This window comes from Micromys minutus (assembly GCF_963924665.1).
Source record: "Micromys minutus genome assembly, chromosome: 19".
NCBI classification, from domain to species: domain Eukaryota; kingdom Metazoa; phylum Chordata; class Mammalia; order Rodentia; family Muridae; genus Micromys; species Micromys minutus.
In genome coordinates, this window is record NC_137954.1 from 17583746 (window position 1) to 17598052 (window position 14307).

General features: G+C 38.5%; 1 protein-coding gene across 5 annotated transcripts in view; it reads left to right on the top strand.

Moving 5' to 3' along the window:
- The window catches only part of UNC80 (unc-80 homolog, NALCN channel complex subunit), a gene marked incomplete at its 5' end in the record, with an annotated part of 174495 nt that overhangs the window by 16027 nt on the left and 144161 nt on the right, over positions 1-14307 (top strand). For all 5 annotated transcript variants that reach the window (XM_080933194.1, XM_080933197.1, XM_080933195.1 and 2 more), the window contains 5 exons: positions 1005-1144; positions 10162-10423; positions 11018-11152; positions 13142-13358; positions 14087-14227. In XM_080933194.1, coding sequence (XP_080789320.1) covers positions 1005-1144; positions 10162-10423; positions 11018-11152; positions 13142-13358; positions 14087-14227 — 895 coding nt within the window. The remainder of the gene's footprint in view (positions 1-1004; positions 1145-10161; positions 10424-11017; positions 11153-13141; positions 13359-14086; positions 14228-14307) is intronic.

Consider the following 14307-nt stretch of genomic DNA (forward strand, 5'->3'; position numbering starts at 1 on the left):
AATCACTCAAAATGGGGCTACAGTGAATTGAGAGTTTTAAATAAGTAGTCCATTTTGAAAATATTGTATGAAAAAGGAAACATCATGATTTTATATCAATTCTGTATTGATATGAGTTTAGAATTATAATATATTACTAAAATTAATTTCAAACATCCCCATGTATGTGTGAGGGGGTGGGAAGAAGGGAGAGAGGGAGGAAGAGAGGGGAAGGGAGGGAGGGAGGGAAGGAGAGAGAGAGTGTGTTTTCTGTTTTCCCAATTACTACAAACACATGAAGCACACTAGTGTTAACTGGTTCTTTGACAAACTTTAGAAGACTCCTTGTTTCAGGAGATTTCAAGCTGAGTTTGTCTTTCTATAAAGTGGAAGTGGATTGTGTCTTATTTTGTGTGTGACGATAGAACACATAAGGCCTAAACTGCTATGACAACTGCCTGAGAGTCTTTGTACCTAAGAAGTTAATCTCTGATACCTATAAAAATACTTCCCAATACCTGAGCCAAACTGCATATGTCAGCTAAATGAAATTAAAATAAGTCAGTAAGATAAAATGAATCATTGAGTGCACCCTTACACACCAGATAAAGGTCCCTGCAGACAACTGAAAATCGCATCCTATCCATTTTTGATGAATGATGGGAAAACCTCCATCCTCAGATTGTTTCCTGCTAAACTGGCAGTGGGGTGAGCAGCGCACCCCTGTGCTGTCCCAGTTGGATCTGGCATGTCTTTGTTGAATTTGGGAGTTCGCAACTCTCCTGGCCATGCTGGACAAGGAGAAGAAATAAAACAAAATACAGAAGCCTAAAACATGGATGACACTGGTGCTTTTTGTAAATCTATTCTTATTGCCTTTTAGACAAAGGCAAATCTCTGGTTCTATGATCCCTTATGCTGCAAAGAAAACTTTCAATGTATGTGACTCTGTGCATGAAGGAGGTCCATCTACAGAATATGCTCGGGCAGGGAAAGGAACTAATCTACAGTCTCCCCTCCAAAAGGGACTTCCGGTGGTCAGTGAATCATTGCAGTCGGATTCCATCTCACCTAAGGCCACCATCTCCGGCTGCCATCAGGGAAACTCCTTTGACGGAAGCCTGTCCTCCCAGACATCCCAGGAAAGAGGCCCATCGCATTCAAGGTACTTCACCAGAAAGCTGGATAGAAAATGAAGTATATCCCAGTTACCAAAAATTAGGTTGGGTTCTACTTACTTTTATAGCCTTTATTCTTTAAGATATGATGTGTGTTCTTTCAAGTGTATGGTTTTAGCCAAGATATAGTTTCCAAATACATGCTATGAATGTCTCTCATTTTAATAAATTAGGCTAGAAGTAGGAAGACATGTCAGATTTAATGGGATGCCTGTGTTAAATACCCAAGTGCAGAAATCCCAGCGATATTATAAGAAGATTACACTGCAGCTGTAATTAAGGTTCTGCTGTAGTGGATAAGGGTACTTTTCAGCAGTAAATCCCTGTGTTGAAATGGGTGTTGCTAAAATGCTTTGAAATGATCAACTCTACTTCTTAAACCTTCCAGCTCTTCCCTGTTATTTTGTGACCATATCAAATTTACCTTCAAATACCTTCTACAAGAGCTAAAGTAGTCCACTTTTTCCAGCTCCCTGATGTAACTATGGAAATCCAGATTCACAAGGAATTCCCTAGCACCTAGTGAGCCATAATTCATAAGACAATCTGTATTTCTTTTTTCCAGTGAAAGTACTGTTTTGGTGATAGCACTTTAAATTAAAGTTTTAAATATCCTTTTACTGAGTTAAAAATTCTATGCCATAAAATCAAACCTGTTAAGGTTAATATTTTAATCACTTCTTGATATATTTTCCAAGTTTTGCAACTGTCACCAAAATCCATTTTAGAACATTTCCATCCCTTAGGCTTGTGGTTAACTCCACTCCTACATGGACTTCAGAAAGTCTCTGATATACTTTCTATCTGCTTTGGTTTGCATTTCTCGGCCCTGTGTACACATGGGATGGATGAGTTGGCACCTCACGGCTGCCTTCTTTGGGTTAGTGTAATGTTTGTGAGGAGTTTTATTTGCAGCATTGTACCCATCAATGGTTCGTTCCCCTTTACTGCTTAATATGATTAGCTTGTACAAATATACCATTTCTTTACTCACCATTGGGTGGATAGTTTGTTGCCATGTTTTGTGTATTATGAATAGCATTGCTGTGACCCTTCACTTAAATCTTTTATGAACATGGGTCACCAGTCCATTGGTGGACAACCTTGCGTAGAATTGCTGAGTTGTGTAGCAAACGTATGCCCAAATTTTCCATGATGGTGCTGCCATTTTACACTGCCCCAGCAACACATAAGTCTTTGTATCCTGAGGAACACTTCTTGATTGTTTTTCTGTTTCTGTTATAGTTATCCTAGTGGTTCCTACTGTGGCTTTCATTTACTTTCCCCTAATGATTAAGGATGCTTTCATATGCTTATGTGCTATTCAGATGCACGTCCTTTTTAAAAGGCTATTCAAACTTTCCGCACATTTTAATGGAAGCGTCTAAATGTTCACTTTTAAGAATTTTTAAACATGTTCTCCATGCAAATATCTTATCAGGAAAAAAATGATTTGCAGGTATCTCCTTTTGGGATCTCACTCACCTTTTCATTTAATAGTTTTTAAATGATTTATCTATACATGGCACTAAACCAGATCATACAGGTACTTTTACTTTTCAATTCTTTCTTATACTTGTTGAAAACAAAAGACAAACAAACAAACGAAGGGGGCATGTAGAAGAACACTGGAGTCTTTGTGGTCATAGGCTTAGTGCATATGCATTTATTCATCGGTTTCTATTTTAGTAGGTTGCCCAACCATGGACTCAGATATCTCACTTAAAAGTTCTAGAGGTGCGTCTCAGTTAAGATCTAGATTCATACCCTAGCTCTTTAGAGCAACTCACTAAAGTACCTGAGGTTCGCCCCAATTCAAGTCATGTACATTGGACCTTTGTAATGCCCTCCACATCTTTTTTTCATTATTATTGAATCCAAATCCTTACTATCTTTCTATTTAGATTTCTGCAACTGTGTCTAGAGTTGTATGCATGCTCTTTTTGTTCACTGCATGTGCACTGTAGAAATCACACTGCTTCCAACTGCCCATGAACTAAAAGAACAATGTGTAATTGTGTGTGGTAAAATTGTCACAAGACACACCTGCTGTGCATGGCTGCTGAAAGGGTGGCACACACTTGGTTTGTAGTAGTTCTGATGCTGAGCAGTGAGTGTGGGGGCTCTCCAATAGAATACAGCCTACTCCTGTCCGTGGCAATTGACTTCATTATGAGCCGGTTATAAACTCAAAATCAATTTTCTCTTTGCAAGAAAGGTAACACATGTTCACAGCTAATTTCCTGCAATTAACATTTAGAGAATGAGGCTTTTAAGCCTACTTTCTATTTATTTATTTGTTTGTTTGTTTGTTTGTTTATAATTGGATACTTCATTTACATTTCAAATGTTATCCCCTTTCCAAATTCCCCCTTTGCAAACCCCATATCCCATCTTCCCTCCCCCTGCTTCTATAAGGATGCTCCCCCACCCACTCACTCATGAACTCCCTCCTCCCTGCCTTGGCATCGAGCCTGCACAGGACAAAGGGCCTCTCCTCCCACTGATGCCAGATAAGGCCATCCTCTGCTACATATGCGGCTGGAGCCATGGGTCGCTCCATGTGTGCTCATTGGTTGGTGGTTTAGTCCCTGGGAGTTCTGGGGAGTCTGGTTAGTTGGTATTGTTGTTCTTCATATGGGGTTGCAAACCTCTTCAACTCAATTTTTAATGTCTTCAGAAGTATTTTTGTTGGTATAATGCCTTTTACGTGTTTGTAGGTTCAGTGTGAAACTTTCTGGGATCCACTGAAATAGACATAATTCACAATTCCATCTCAGGCTTCTATGAAAAAGTAATAATTTCATTTTCTTATAAGTCATTATATATGCATATATAAAAGCAATTATATACTGATAATATCATATGACGATAATAAACTATGAGATTATATAATAGATAATGCAAAATTAAATAGTGGATAATATATATATCATATTATATAATAGATAACAATATGAGGATAATAGACTATTATATGTATATACATATGCAAATATGTATAAATAAATGTATATGTGTTATATAAATATATATAATATACATGTATATTATAAATAAATATATACACATATATTTGCAGCACACTGTAGAGGGTCTTTGTCAGATTCAATAGTATTCTGAAATATGACTTACATTATTTTGAAGTCTTAATGAGTGACTCTATATCTTCACCCTTGGCTAGATGTAGACTCTGTTTATCCAACAGTTCCCTGGACTTGATTTGAGCATTCAGCTATTGCTTAATTTCAGCATCATCTGTTCTCTGTAAAATCTAGGAAATTCTAATATCATCAGGGCTCATATTATAAATCTTTAACAATTCTTTTTAAATTTCTCTCTCTTCTTTTTTTGGCTTACAATAACCTACAAAAAGAAATCAGGTTTCTTTTAAACCTGATTAGGACATCTCTTTCATTCGGTCACCTAGTTTGTTGGGCACATTTGTGTTACTTTCACACTAATGCAAACTTTGTCCTGCTTCTATACAGCAAAGATTCTCAACCCCCCAGTTCCAGCAGCATCTTTTTAACCTCTGTGAAGCCCACCAGCAGGTTCCTCAAAGTTCATAAGTTTTATAAATACACTGTGTAGAAAATTTGTATTTTCACATTCCACATTTCTTTTTAAGGGTTATTTAAGGGTCCTACAACCACTCTCTGAGTTTAAGGTTTTATCTTGTACCAAAGTGGGTTTCAGTTAGCCTCAGTTCTTCAGCTTTGAGGTGTCTCTTTAAGAGACTGGAGACTGGGTTCTCTCCAAACAAATTATACAAGAGAGAGAGAACATCAATACAGATCTTCACTGTTCTTATTCAGCACACTCTGAAAGTTACAGACTGTCCCTTCTATTGTCTATTACAACATCCAATCATGGTAGACTATGGGATTATCCTATACCACAGTGTAAATACCAAGTGGCAGAGAACATTGGGAACTATCTTATAGGCCAGCTACAACAAACAATATTGATAATAATATCACTATCACCTTACACACTATACATTTTACTATTAATTTTTCATCAGTTGTTGAATCCAGCTCTTCCACAAGTTTTGTTTTTTATTCCAAAGTGTTTAATTTGATTTAATCTAAGAAGTAGTCTCTTATTGATTTGAAGTATAAGCTGATGTCAGATACTTTTAAAAAGTCACAAGAAACAGTATGCAAGCAAAGTCTTGGAGTTATAAAATATTCATAGTATATTTATTGCATAGTTTTCTTAACCATTAGATACTGTAAGTATAAGCTGAAAATGAAGTTCTTCCCTGTGAAATTCAAACTTTATTGATTCTAATCTGATTATGTATAAAAACAAAGCTAGCTAAAATTACCATATTTTATTTATGAAAGGGTGTTTTCTGGCATTAATATACTTGAGCCTTCTCTCTATCACCTACCTGCCCACCTTAGCATAATCTGTCCATCTATATGTATTTCTCAATGTAAACACACACACGCAATTTCTATAGCACAAAACACCCACATTGTGTGAGTTAGACATGAATCAGTGGCACTTTGGGAAAAAATGAGTTGTCTTCTCTCTGCCTAGAGACAGTGGCTGGTTACCATGGAAATTATGTACAAGTTAGAGCGCTTAGCAAATGCTTGTGTTAATGTATCTCCATTGGAGGAGTTCTTGTGTTTATTGGACTTGAAGAAAGAGCCTTAATAACAAAGCCGTGCAAATATCCTAGCAACGAAAGCTGCCTACCTACATCAATCCAGTTCACTGTGGCTTTTGGCCTGACCTTGACTGAACTCAGTATTATTCTTTCCTGCACACTGCAATCAGCGAACAAGTAGCTAGTTTTTTAAATTAATGTAAGATTACATCTTTAATTACCATATGCATAGACATAATTCATGCCTCATTAAGTGCTGCAGAGGGTCAAGACTGTCTCCCACATTTCTCTGCTATCAGAAACTATTACTTCCAGAATAGTCATCACTTGCATTTGGTTCTTCTATTATGGTCTTTCAGTGCTCGTAAATGATAACCTGGTTCCCCAAAACTGTACTTAGTTTAACTAATTTAACTGCGAATAGATTAAAGCAGTCTTACTTTTGTAAAAGGCTTTTCTCATCATAGTTCCTTCCCATGTACAAATAACTATAGAAATACTTAAATATATTTATAAAATCAGATTTATAATTTTATATTCATATTCACAATGTTGAGAAATAAGAAGTATGCCTCCATGTGCCCTTTAGGTAAATAAATGACATTAATTTCTCTGTAAGTGAGCCTCTCTTCATTTTTTCCATATATTTCACTTGTAAGTAAAACTATATTCATAGTCAGTCATGAAATTTTCATGTTTTCCTACTCTCTCAAGTTTTAATCTAGTGAAAAATGGCTTTTAACTTCCACTGACCAGTTAATTACATATTATAATTCTGTTCTAGATAAAATACTTTATAGTTTTCACTTATATGACTATTCCAACCAATAGAGTTCACACTTCAAGTTACATAATATAGTAACTGAAAGAAAATCTAAAGGTACAAGAGGTTCTAATTATTTGACACTGAATTCCCTATTAGTTGTTATTGTTGTTGTCAATGTTGTTATTTTCTGGGAGTCATTGTGGGGTGGTCATTTTTGGGTACCCATAAATTATTTCCATGGATAGAAAAGCAATTGTACTCCCAGAAAAGAAGACCAGCTCAGACAAGAATGTAAGGTTAGAGTTGGAGGTCTAGGAGCCACTGAGATTAGACAGCTGAGATTAGAGGCGGGGAATAGGAAAGTAGCAGAGATCCTTAGAGTCTTGGCATGAAAGTAACAGTTACAGACCTAACCAGGAGGAGGCACCAAAATGGCAGCCTTAAAGACTGGGAGTAGAGATCCCCAGGGTACCAGACAAAAAGTAACAGTTACAGATAGGTCCTTGAGGTAGCTGATGCCTGAAAGGAAATTACACACTGACTATGGAGCAGAGAAACACTAGCCACAGAGAGAGGGGAAAAAGCGCAAGCATTTTTAGAACATGTAAACATCTCATATTAAGAGGACAGGGTGGGTCATAGATGTGGGGGTTCACCCAAGGCCTCTAAGTTCAATTTTTTTATAGGTTCCTGGAGACCTATTATTTCCAGACTTCTTGTTTAGTCCTGCATTCTTTCCTCCTTTGGATAGTCTCTTTTCTCCCTGTTGGACATTTTTGAACAGGAGCAATCTCTTGGGATGGATGTAGAGGTGAGGGTGGGGTAAACTTGAAAACAAGAAACAGCTCTTCTTAAAGAGGCCATACCTGTTTCCTAGATCAGCCCAAGTTCCCGTTACCATCCTTCAGTTTCAAATAGAGATAACTCAGTATCAAACAGCTAAAACGTGAGTCTGTGGTTACCCTAGCTAGGAACATGGTTTTAGTCTCCTGCCACAAACTTATTTATACCCATGGAGTCTTGATGTTCTTCAGTCCATCATCCAAACAATAAATTGGCAAGCTATTGCTAGAAAAAAAAAAAGATGAGAAAAATAGGAAGAGAAGGAGAAGAAAAAAGAAGAAGAGAAGAAGAAGGAAGAAGAGGAGGAGAAGAAAAAAAGAGGAGAAGGAGGTGGAGGAGAAGGAGAAAAGGAATTCACAAGTCATTAGTTTCAGTAGACTAAACTCACTGTGTAAAGACATAAATCAGAAAGACATGAAACACCAATCTTGGTGTTTACATTTAGTAGTTGTTTTGACTGTTGGTCTAGAAGGTGAGAAATCATTCCTTACATGTTTATATAGAACACATTGTTCTACAAATCCAACTTTATTAAAGTATTTAAGGAATAGTGAGGGACACTGTTTAGGACAACACTTCTTGGGCTTGACCCTTAGAAATTTTAGTTTAGGAATTTTTAAGGGAAACCCTGGTGTCTGTTTTCTTAACATCTTCCCTCTTTCATGTGCTACTTGGGGACTTAGGTGGTCCATTGGAACTTCATAAGGACAATGTCCCAGGGATTTGGAAAATTTAAAAGATTACCTAATCTAAAAATCTACAAAATTTGAGAATTCTAAGGTATGTCAAAGGAGACAGTTTATGATAGCTATAGCTACTCTAAGGTGGGAGTAATTCTTCTGACCTGCTGATATCTGCCTTCATCACGGAAGATTAGTCAAGAAAATAACAGCTTTCCCCGACTCGTACAAATTAGATGACTGTCAAGAAGGCTTAGGGACCTAAAATTACACAGCTGGTAGCCAGCCAGCTTCCTATCTTTCTTGTCTTTGTAGCTCTAACATGGGAACTAATTCTTGTTAACTTAGGTGTAAATGATAGACTTAGAGGGATAAGTTTGATCACGATTCTTTAAGGAGGAGAAATATAATGGGTTTGGGGGAGGGGAGAGTCATGAAAGTAAGTCTCTTAGAAAATATGTAGAAATGAAAGTCAGGGTTATTGCTTTCCCTCAAGCTGGTGCTGCGTGTATAAACATCAAGGTTTGGAATGCAATTTAAAAAAAAACCAGTGATAATTTGAAAAGAGTGAAAAAGAGGTTATTACAATAAATAAATAAATAAATAAATAAATAAATAAATAAATAAATAAATAAATTTTAGTTGAAATTCACTGCGCTAATAACTGGTTCACCAGGGCATGCATAATAGATAATAAGGCCGGAAAAGGTAGCATGGGATATTAACTGTGTTTGGAGAATTAAGAGTTTAAGCCCAGACCACGCTTCATAGGGAGGCCCATCTCAGAGAAGCAGGCAATGAACAAACACTTAATATATGCCTTGGAAGTTCAGGAACCTTACCCCTCATTCTCAGCGACTGCATTTCTTCTCAAGAAGTTATTTCTTTGTGTGGGGTAGGGTGCCAAGCCTTCCTTTCTGCATCATTTAACTCGGAAGGAAATGGTGCTTGAAGGTCAAGCTTCCAGCTTAGATCCAAGGTGACTTTATTTGGTCATTTACGTTTTGTCACTCTTACTGGGCTGTATGTTCCACAAGAAGGACTTTTGCACCTACGGCTATCTGGGCTTGGGCTGCAGGAACATAGCCAGAGTGGTTTCTACACAGGGGAGATGAATTGTTGACGATTCTGGAGGCTGCATGTCCAAGATCATGGCATCAGGATGGTTGCATTTGTGTTTGGACCACTGACTTCTGATGTTCCCATGTGGTAGGAAGACAGCAAGAGGGCACTCAGAAATTCTTTCCCTAGAAGGTGGTGTACCTAGAAGTGAAGACTTGTGACTCAGTTATTCCCACCTAATTACTAGCACACTGGGATTTCAAATATTAAGTATGAAGAACAAAAGCATTACCTCTAATACTCCTAAGATATCTAACATAATGTACTAATCTAATCAATTGCTTACAACTATTCTTTAGTAAACTGATCTTTAGTTAATGAATGTATCAGGCATTTAAGTGAAATAATAGCATTCCAGAACTTTGAGAATTCTTATTACTAGATACATAGTTATATAACAATAATTTTTAGAGTTTTGTTTTCATAATAATACGTTGGTTTGTTTAGATTATTTTTGTTTCTTTCATTCTTTTACCTAATACTTTTACCATTGAACATAAACTACTCCATACAGCAAGTAAGAAAAACACCATTCCTAATTTTATTTGTGTCAAACCTTAAAGCTCAAGAAACATCATGACTTGAATCCCATCAATGTCTTTGTCTCTGCCTTTTACCATTTCTCGCTTCCCAAATTACTCATCAAGTGCACCACCAACATAGGATGTTCATACTCAACTCCTGATTTTTTTCAAACCAATACCTTTGTGGGTATGGGTTCCCTTTAACTTAAAATAACAGTTTGTCTTCCTGAGTCAGCTTTACCTTTAAATTGCTAATTTCTTACCCATCCTTCAAAGTTCTCAATGCTTCTACTTTAAGAAATGCTAAACAAAAGTGGAATGGACTAGACCAGGTAGATGGCCTATAGAGTGAACTATGCAAGAGATGAGTGAACGGACCAAGAGTTAGAACAGCCAGCCTTCCTGGACTGTGTTAGTGTAATCATCTCTCTGTCATTGGGAGCAGGGCCTCTCTCGTGATACCACCGTGCCAGAGGTCACGCTATGCCACCTACTTCGATGTTGCCGTTCTCCGCTGCCTTCTCCAGCCCCACTGGTCTGAGGAAGGCACTCAGTGGTCCCTGATGTACTATCTACAAAGGCTGCGACACATGCTAGAAGAGAAACCAGAGAAGACCCCAGACCCAGATATTCCTCTCCTGCCCAGGCCCAGAAGTAGCTCAATGGTGGCGGCAGCTCCCTCCCTAGTGAACACCCACAAGACCCAAGTAAGACAAATCTGGTCCGTTGCCGCTTGCGCTATCAATGTCAGCATTTTCTGTTTATCTCTTGGCTCCAAGCTCTTATGGCTTTCCTGCCTTAAACTTGGTTGGTGACTGGCTCCCTTGCAATTACGCTTCCCTTTGGTTGCATGGCTAGAACCTTTGGCAGCTCTTCATCTTTCTCATCACTATTGACAGAATTGTACATTTTGTGCATGGCAATTTAATGTGAGCCTTTGTTTATTCAAATCATTGAAAATCGGGTCTCCTGAAAAATCAGGGAAACAGTTAGAATAGGTTCCTTGCAACCTTGAAAATACTAATATCATAAAATATGGGGCATTAGCATTTTATATATTATATATTCTTAGTATTTTGGATCCATGGTTACATGGCCTCAGTGTTAAAAATTTGCAAACAGAAGTTAAAATTAATATGAAATATGTCTTTCAAAGCAAATTTGGACTCCAGAAGTTTAATAATGCAAGTTAGAAATTTTATAGATCTCAAAGCAGCAGGAATAGCTCCATTAAAAGGATAACACCTCAATAAAATAAATATTGGGATCGTCTGAATTAAATCATTGTGTTTATTGTCAAGGATCTCACCATGAAGTGTAATGAAGAAGAAAAATCTCTGAGTCCTGAGGCCTTTTCCAAAGTCTCATTGACCAATCTCCGAAGATCTGCAGTCCCTGATCTGTCCTCAGACCTGGGCATGAACATTTTTAAGAAGGTGAGTGTGCATTTTGATATCTCAGTGACTTAGTAAACAAGAGGAATATGCTGTCTCTTGATCTGTCACAGGCTACAAGCAGAAAAGGGAGGAGATATTAGCTTCTAAGTGTAACAGTGACTCACAGCATGACTCTGTAACCAAATGTGTGTTTTCTGTGTGTGTATGTATATGTATGTGTGTATGTGTGTATGCTTATGTGCGTGTATGTATGCATATGTGTATGAGTGTATGTGTGTATGTGTGTGTGCTTATGTGTGTATGTATGCATGTGTGTTTATGTGTGTATGTGTGTGTGCTTATGTGTGTGTATGTATGTTTATGTGTGTGTGTATATGCTTATGTGTGTGTGTATGTGTGTATATGTTCTATTCTTAATATTCCCCACAGTTATCATAGAGATCCCTATGATGCAGTGTACTGTAGTGGTAGTGAGAGTGTGGTGATGCTAGCTTTCATTCCTATGTCTCCACGGCATTTATCAAATGCTTTATATAAGTAGTTTTTACTTACTCTCCTGAGACAATTTTCTTCGAATTTTCTAGAACAGAAGTGTTAGACCATTTGCTAAAGTTTAACCCCAACCCCAAAGACAAGACTTCTATCTAAAATGTTCACATTCTTCTGAACCAGCTACCCCATCTCTTTCATCACCGTGTGGAGCCAATCAACAAGGAGATGATGTGCGCTCATGTATATGTAGCACTTTTGTTTTCCCTTCTTCAAAATCATTTAATGATGCCAGTGAAGAACATAAGCATAAGTATTTATTTATCATCTCAACTTGTTACTAAATAATGAGTGTGTCTTTTTCATTAATAACCCAACAGTAGGCACTGACTATCATTTTTCCAACAATATTGACAATTATAGGGGGAAAGGAGAGATTTTTCTATTTCAGCTGCACATAGGTATTCTGGAGTAGCTTTATAAATCTAAGAGCCCAAGCCTGAGCCCAGAATAATGCAACCGAAATCACTTAAAGCTAGAGTGAGATGTGGACATATTTCCTTCCTTCCTTCCTTCCTTCCTTCCTTCCTTTCTTTCTTTTAAGGAAGGGCAAGTTCAAGGCTAGTCTGGGCTTTATTGTGAGACCTTGTTTAAAACATACCTAAAAAGCAAGAATATTAAGTATCTTGAGGTACACTGTTGAGAAAAATCAGTGTCTATTATTGTATGTGTTTTTTTTTAAACCTCTTTTTATTTATTTTTATTAGATACTCTGTATTTACATTTGAGATGTTATCCTTTTACCCCAACCTGCTCCCATTTTCCCCTCCTTCTCCAGTTGCCTTCACAAAGGTGCACTCCCTTCTGGTCTGCCTCTCCACCTCATTGCTTGTCATTCCCCTGCATTGGGACAACGTGATGTGCATATTTCTAAAGCCTTCTAATTTCTAAATATTTCTAAAGGCATTTTTAATTCTGACTTCCCCTTGATCTTCAGCTGGTTTGGTATGAAGAATAGATTTGCACCAGTGTCTGCTCTGTGCCATTTTGATGGTCCTTATGAACAGTGAACTTGCTAACTAGAACAGTGGACCTCCAGCTCGGAAGGTAGAACAGAGTTAAAGGAGACAGGTCCAAGGGGTGGCTCAAAGTACTGCTCACCTACATCAGTGCTTCTCCACCTTTAGTGTGCATCAGGGATCAGAAGCACCTTTGGTGCTTGTTAAAAACAGATCCCTGGGTTCTTTAATTTTAAATGTTAGGTATGCTGAGGGTGAAGCTGAAAGTTTGAGCTTCTGACAAATTCCAATAGGATGCTCCTGCTCATGGTACAGGGACCTCACTTTGAGGACCAGCACTCAAACTCATTCAGCAGAAATAGAATTTTTGTTGGTTTCTCTTACTCTATTAAGACCCTTGTGATATCCCTCCCCCAGTCTATTGGATGACACTCAGTATCTCTGGGTCTTCTTCCTTGAACATTTCCTGTGTTTACTCTTACAGCTCTCTTGCCTTGTGTCTGCCTTTATCTCTCCTCAGTTCAAAAGTCGCAAAGAAGACCGAGAGAGGAAAGGCTCCATTCCGTTCCACCACACGGGGAAGAGGAGGCCTAGGCGAATGGGTGTGCCGTTCCTGCTGCATGAGGACCACCTGGATGTCTCACCCACGCGCAGCACATTCTCATTCGGCAGTTTCTCTGGCCTTGGAGAAGATAGAAGAGGCATTGAGAAAGGGGGCTGGCAAACCACCATCCTAGGTGACTACACAGAACTTTCCAGTAGGGTACAGCCCAAGTGACCGATTTGTGAATCAGGATCTCAGGATCCTTTCGAAGTCTAGATCTTTTCTTAATCAGTTCATTTGAGAACACTGAGCCCCAATGCAAGTGTTCTAATACTGATATAATGTACAGTTTTCACAACCAAAGAAATGCAAATAATTTAATTAACTGTGCAAAAAGTCTCTATGATTATCCAGCAAAGGCAATATTACTGAGATCATTAGAAATGCAGAAACATGGCCATAGAGGATTCTGTATGTGGGTTTTCATTTATTTCATCTAAAGAAGACATTTACTTAACTCTGTTATTTAATAAAATGAGGAAAGCAAAGGAAATAAGTACCCCCCCCAACACACACACACACACACACACACACACACACACACACACACACACACACACACACCTCGGATGGTAAGCTAAGAAGAGAAGCTTAAAATCAGAAGCTGACAGCCACCGAGCCACAGCAGATGGTCTCTGACATTTGTCTTAGATTGGGGCTGACCCTATCCACAGGCGATTTCATCAATCATCCTGACCTTGGCTGTTCCCAAGTCAAGTGCAAGCCTTGCTGTTTTGGTTGAGCTTCATGCTCTCCTTCACACCCGATCACTTCATCACTGTCCTCTCGAAAGAGAAACAAATATCCACCGACGAGCTTCTAGATTGTAAAAGTCTCTCATGATGTTCTCCTCCCGCTCAGGGAAACTGACTCGGAGGGGCAGCTCAGATGCAGCCACTGAGATGGAAAGTCTGAGTGCCAGGCACTCCCACTCCCACCACACCCTGGTGAGCGACCTGCCAGACCACTCCAACAGCCATGGAGAAAACACCGTTAAGGAAGGTGGGTCCACAGGGGTCGTGGGCAAGAGGCAGGATAGGGAAGGAATGCAGATTTCTTTCATGGTTTCCCATTCTTACCTT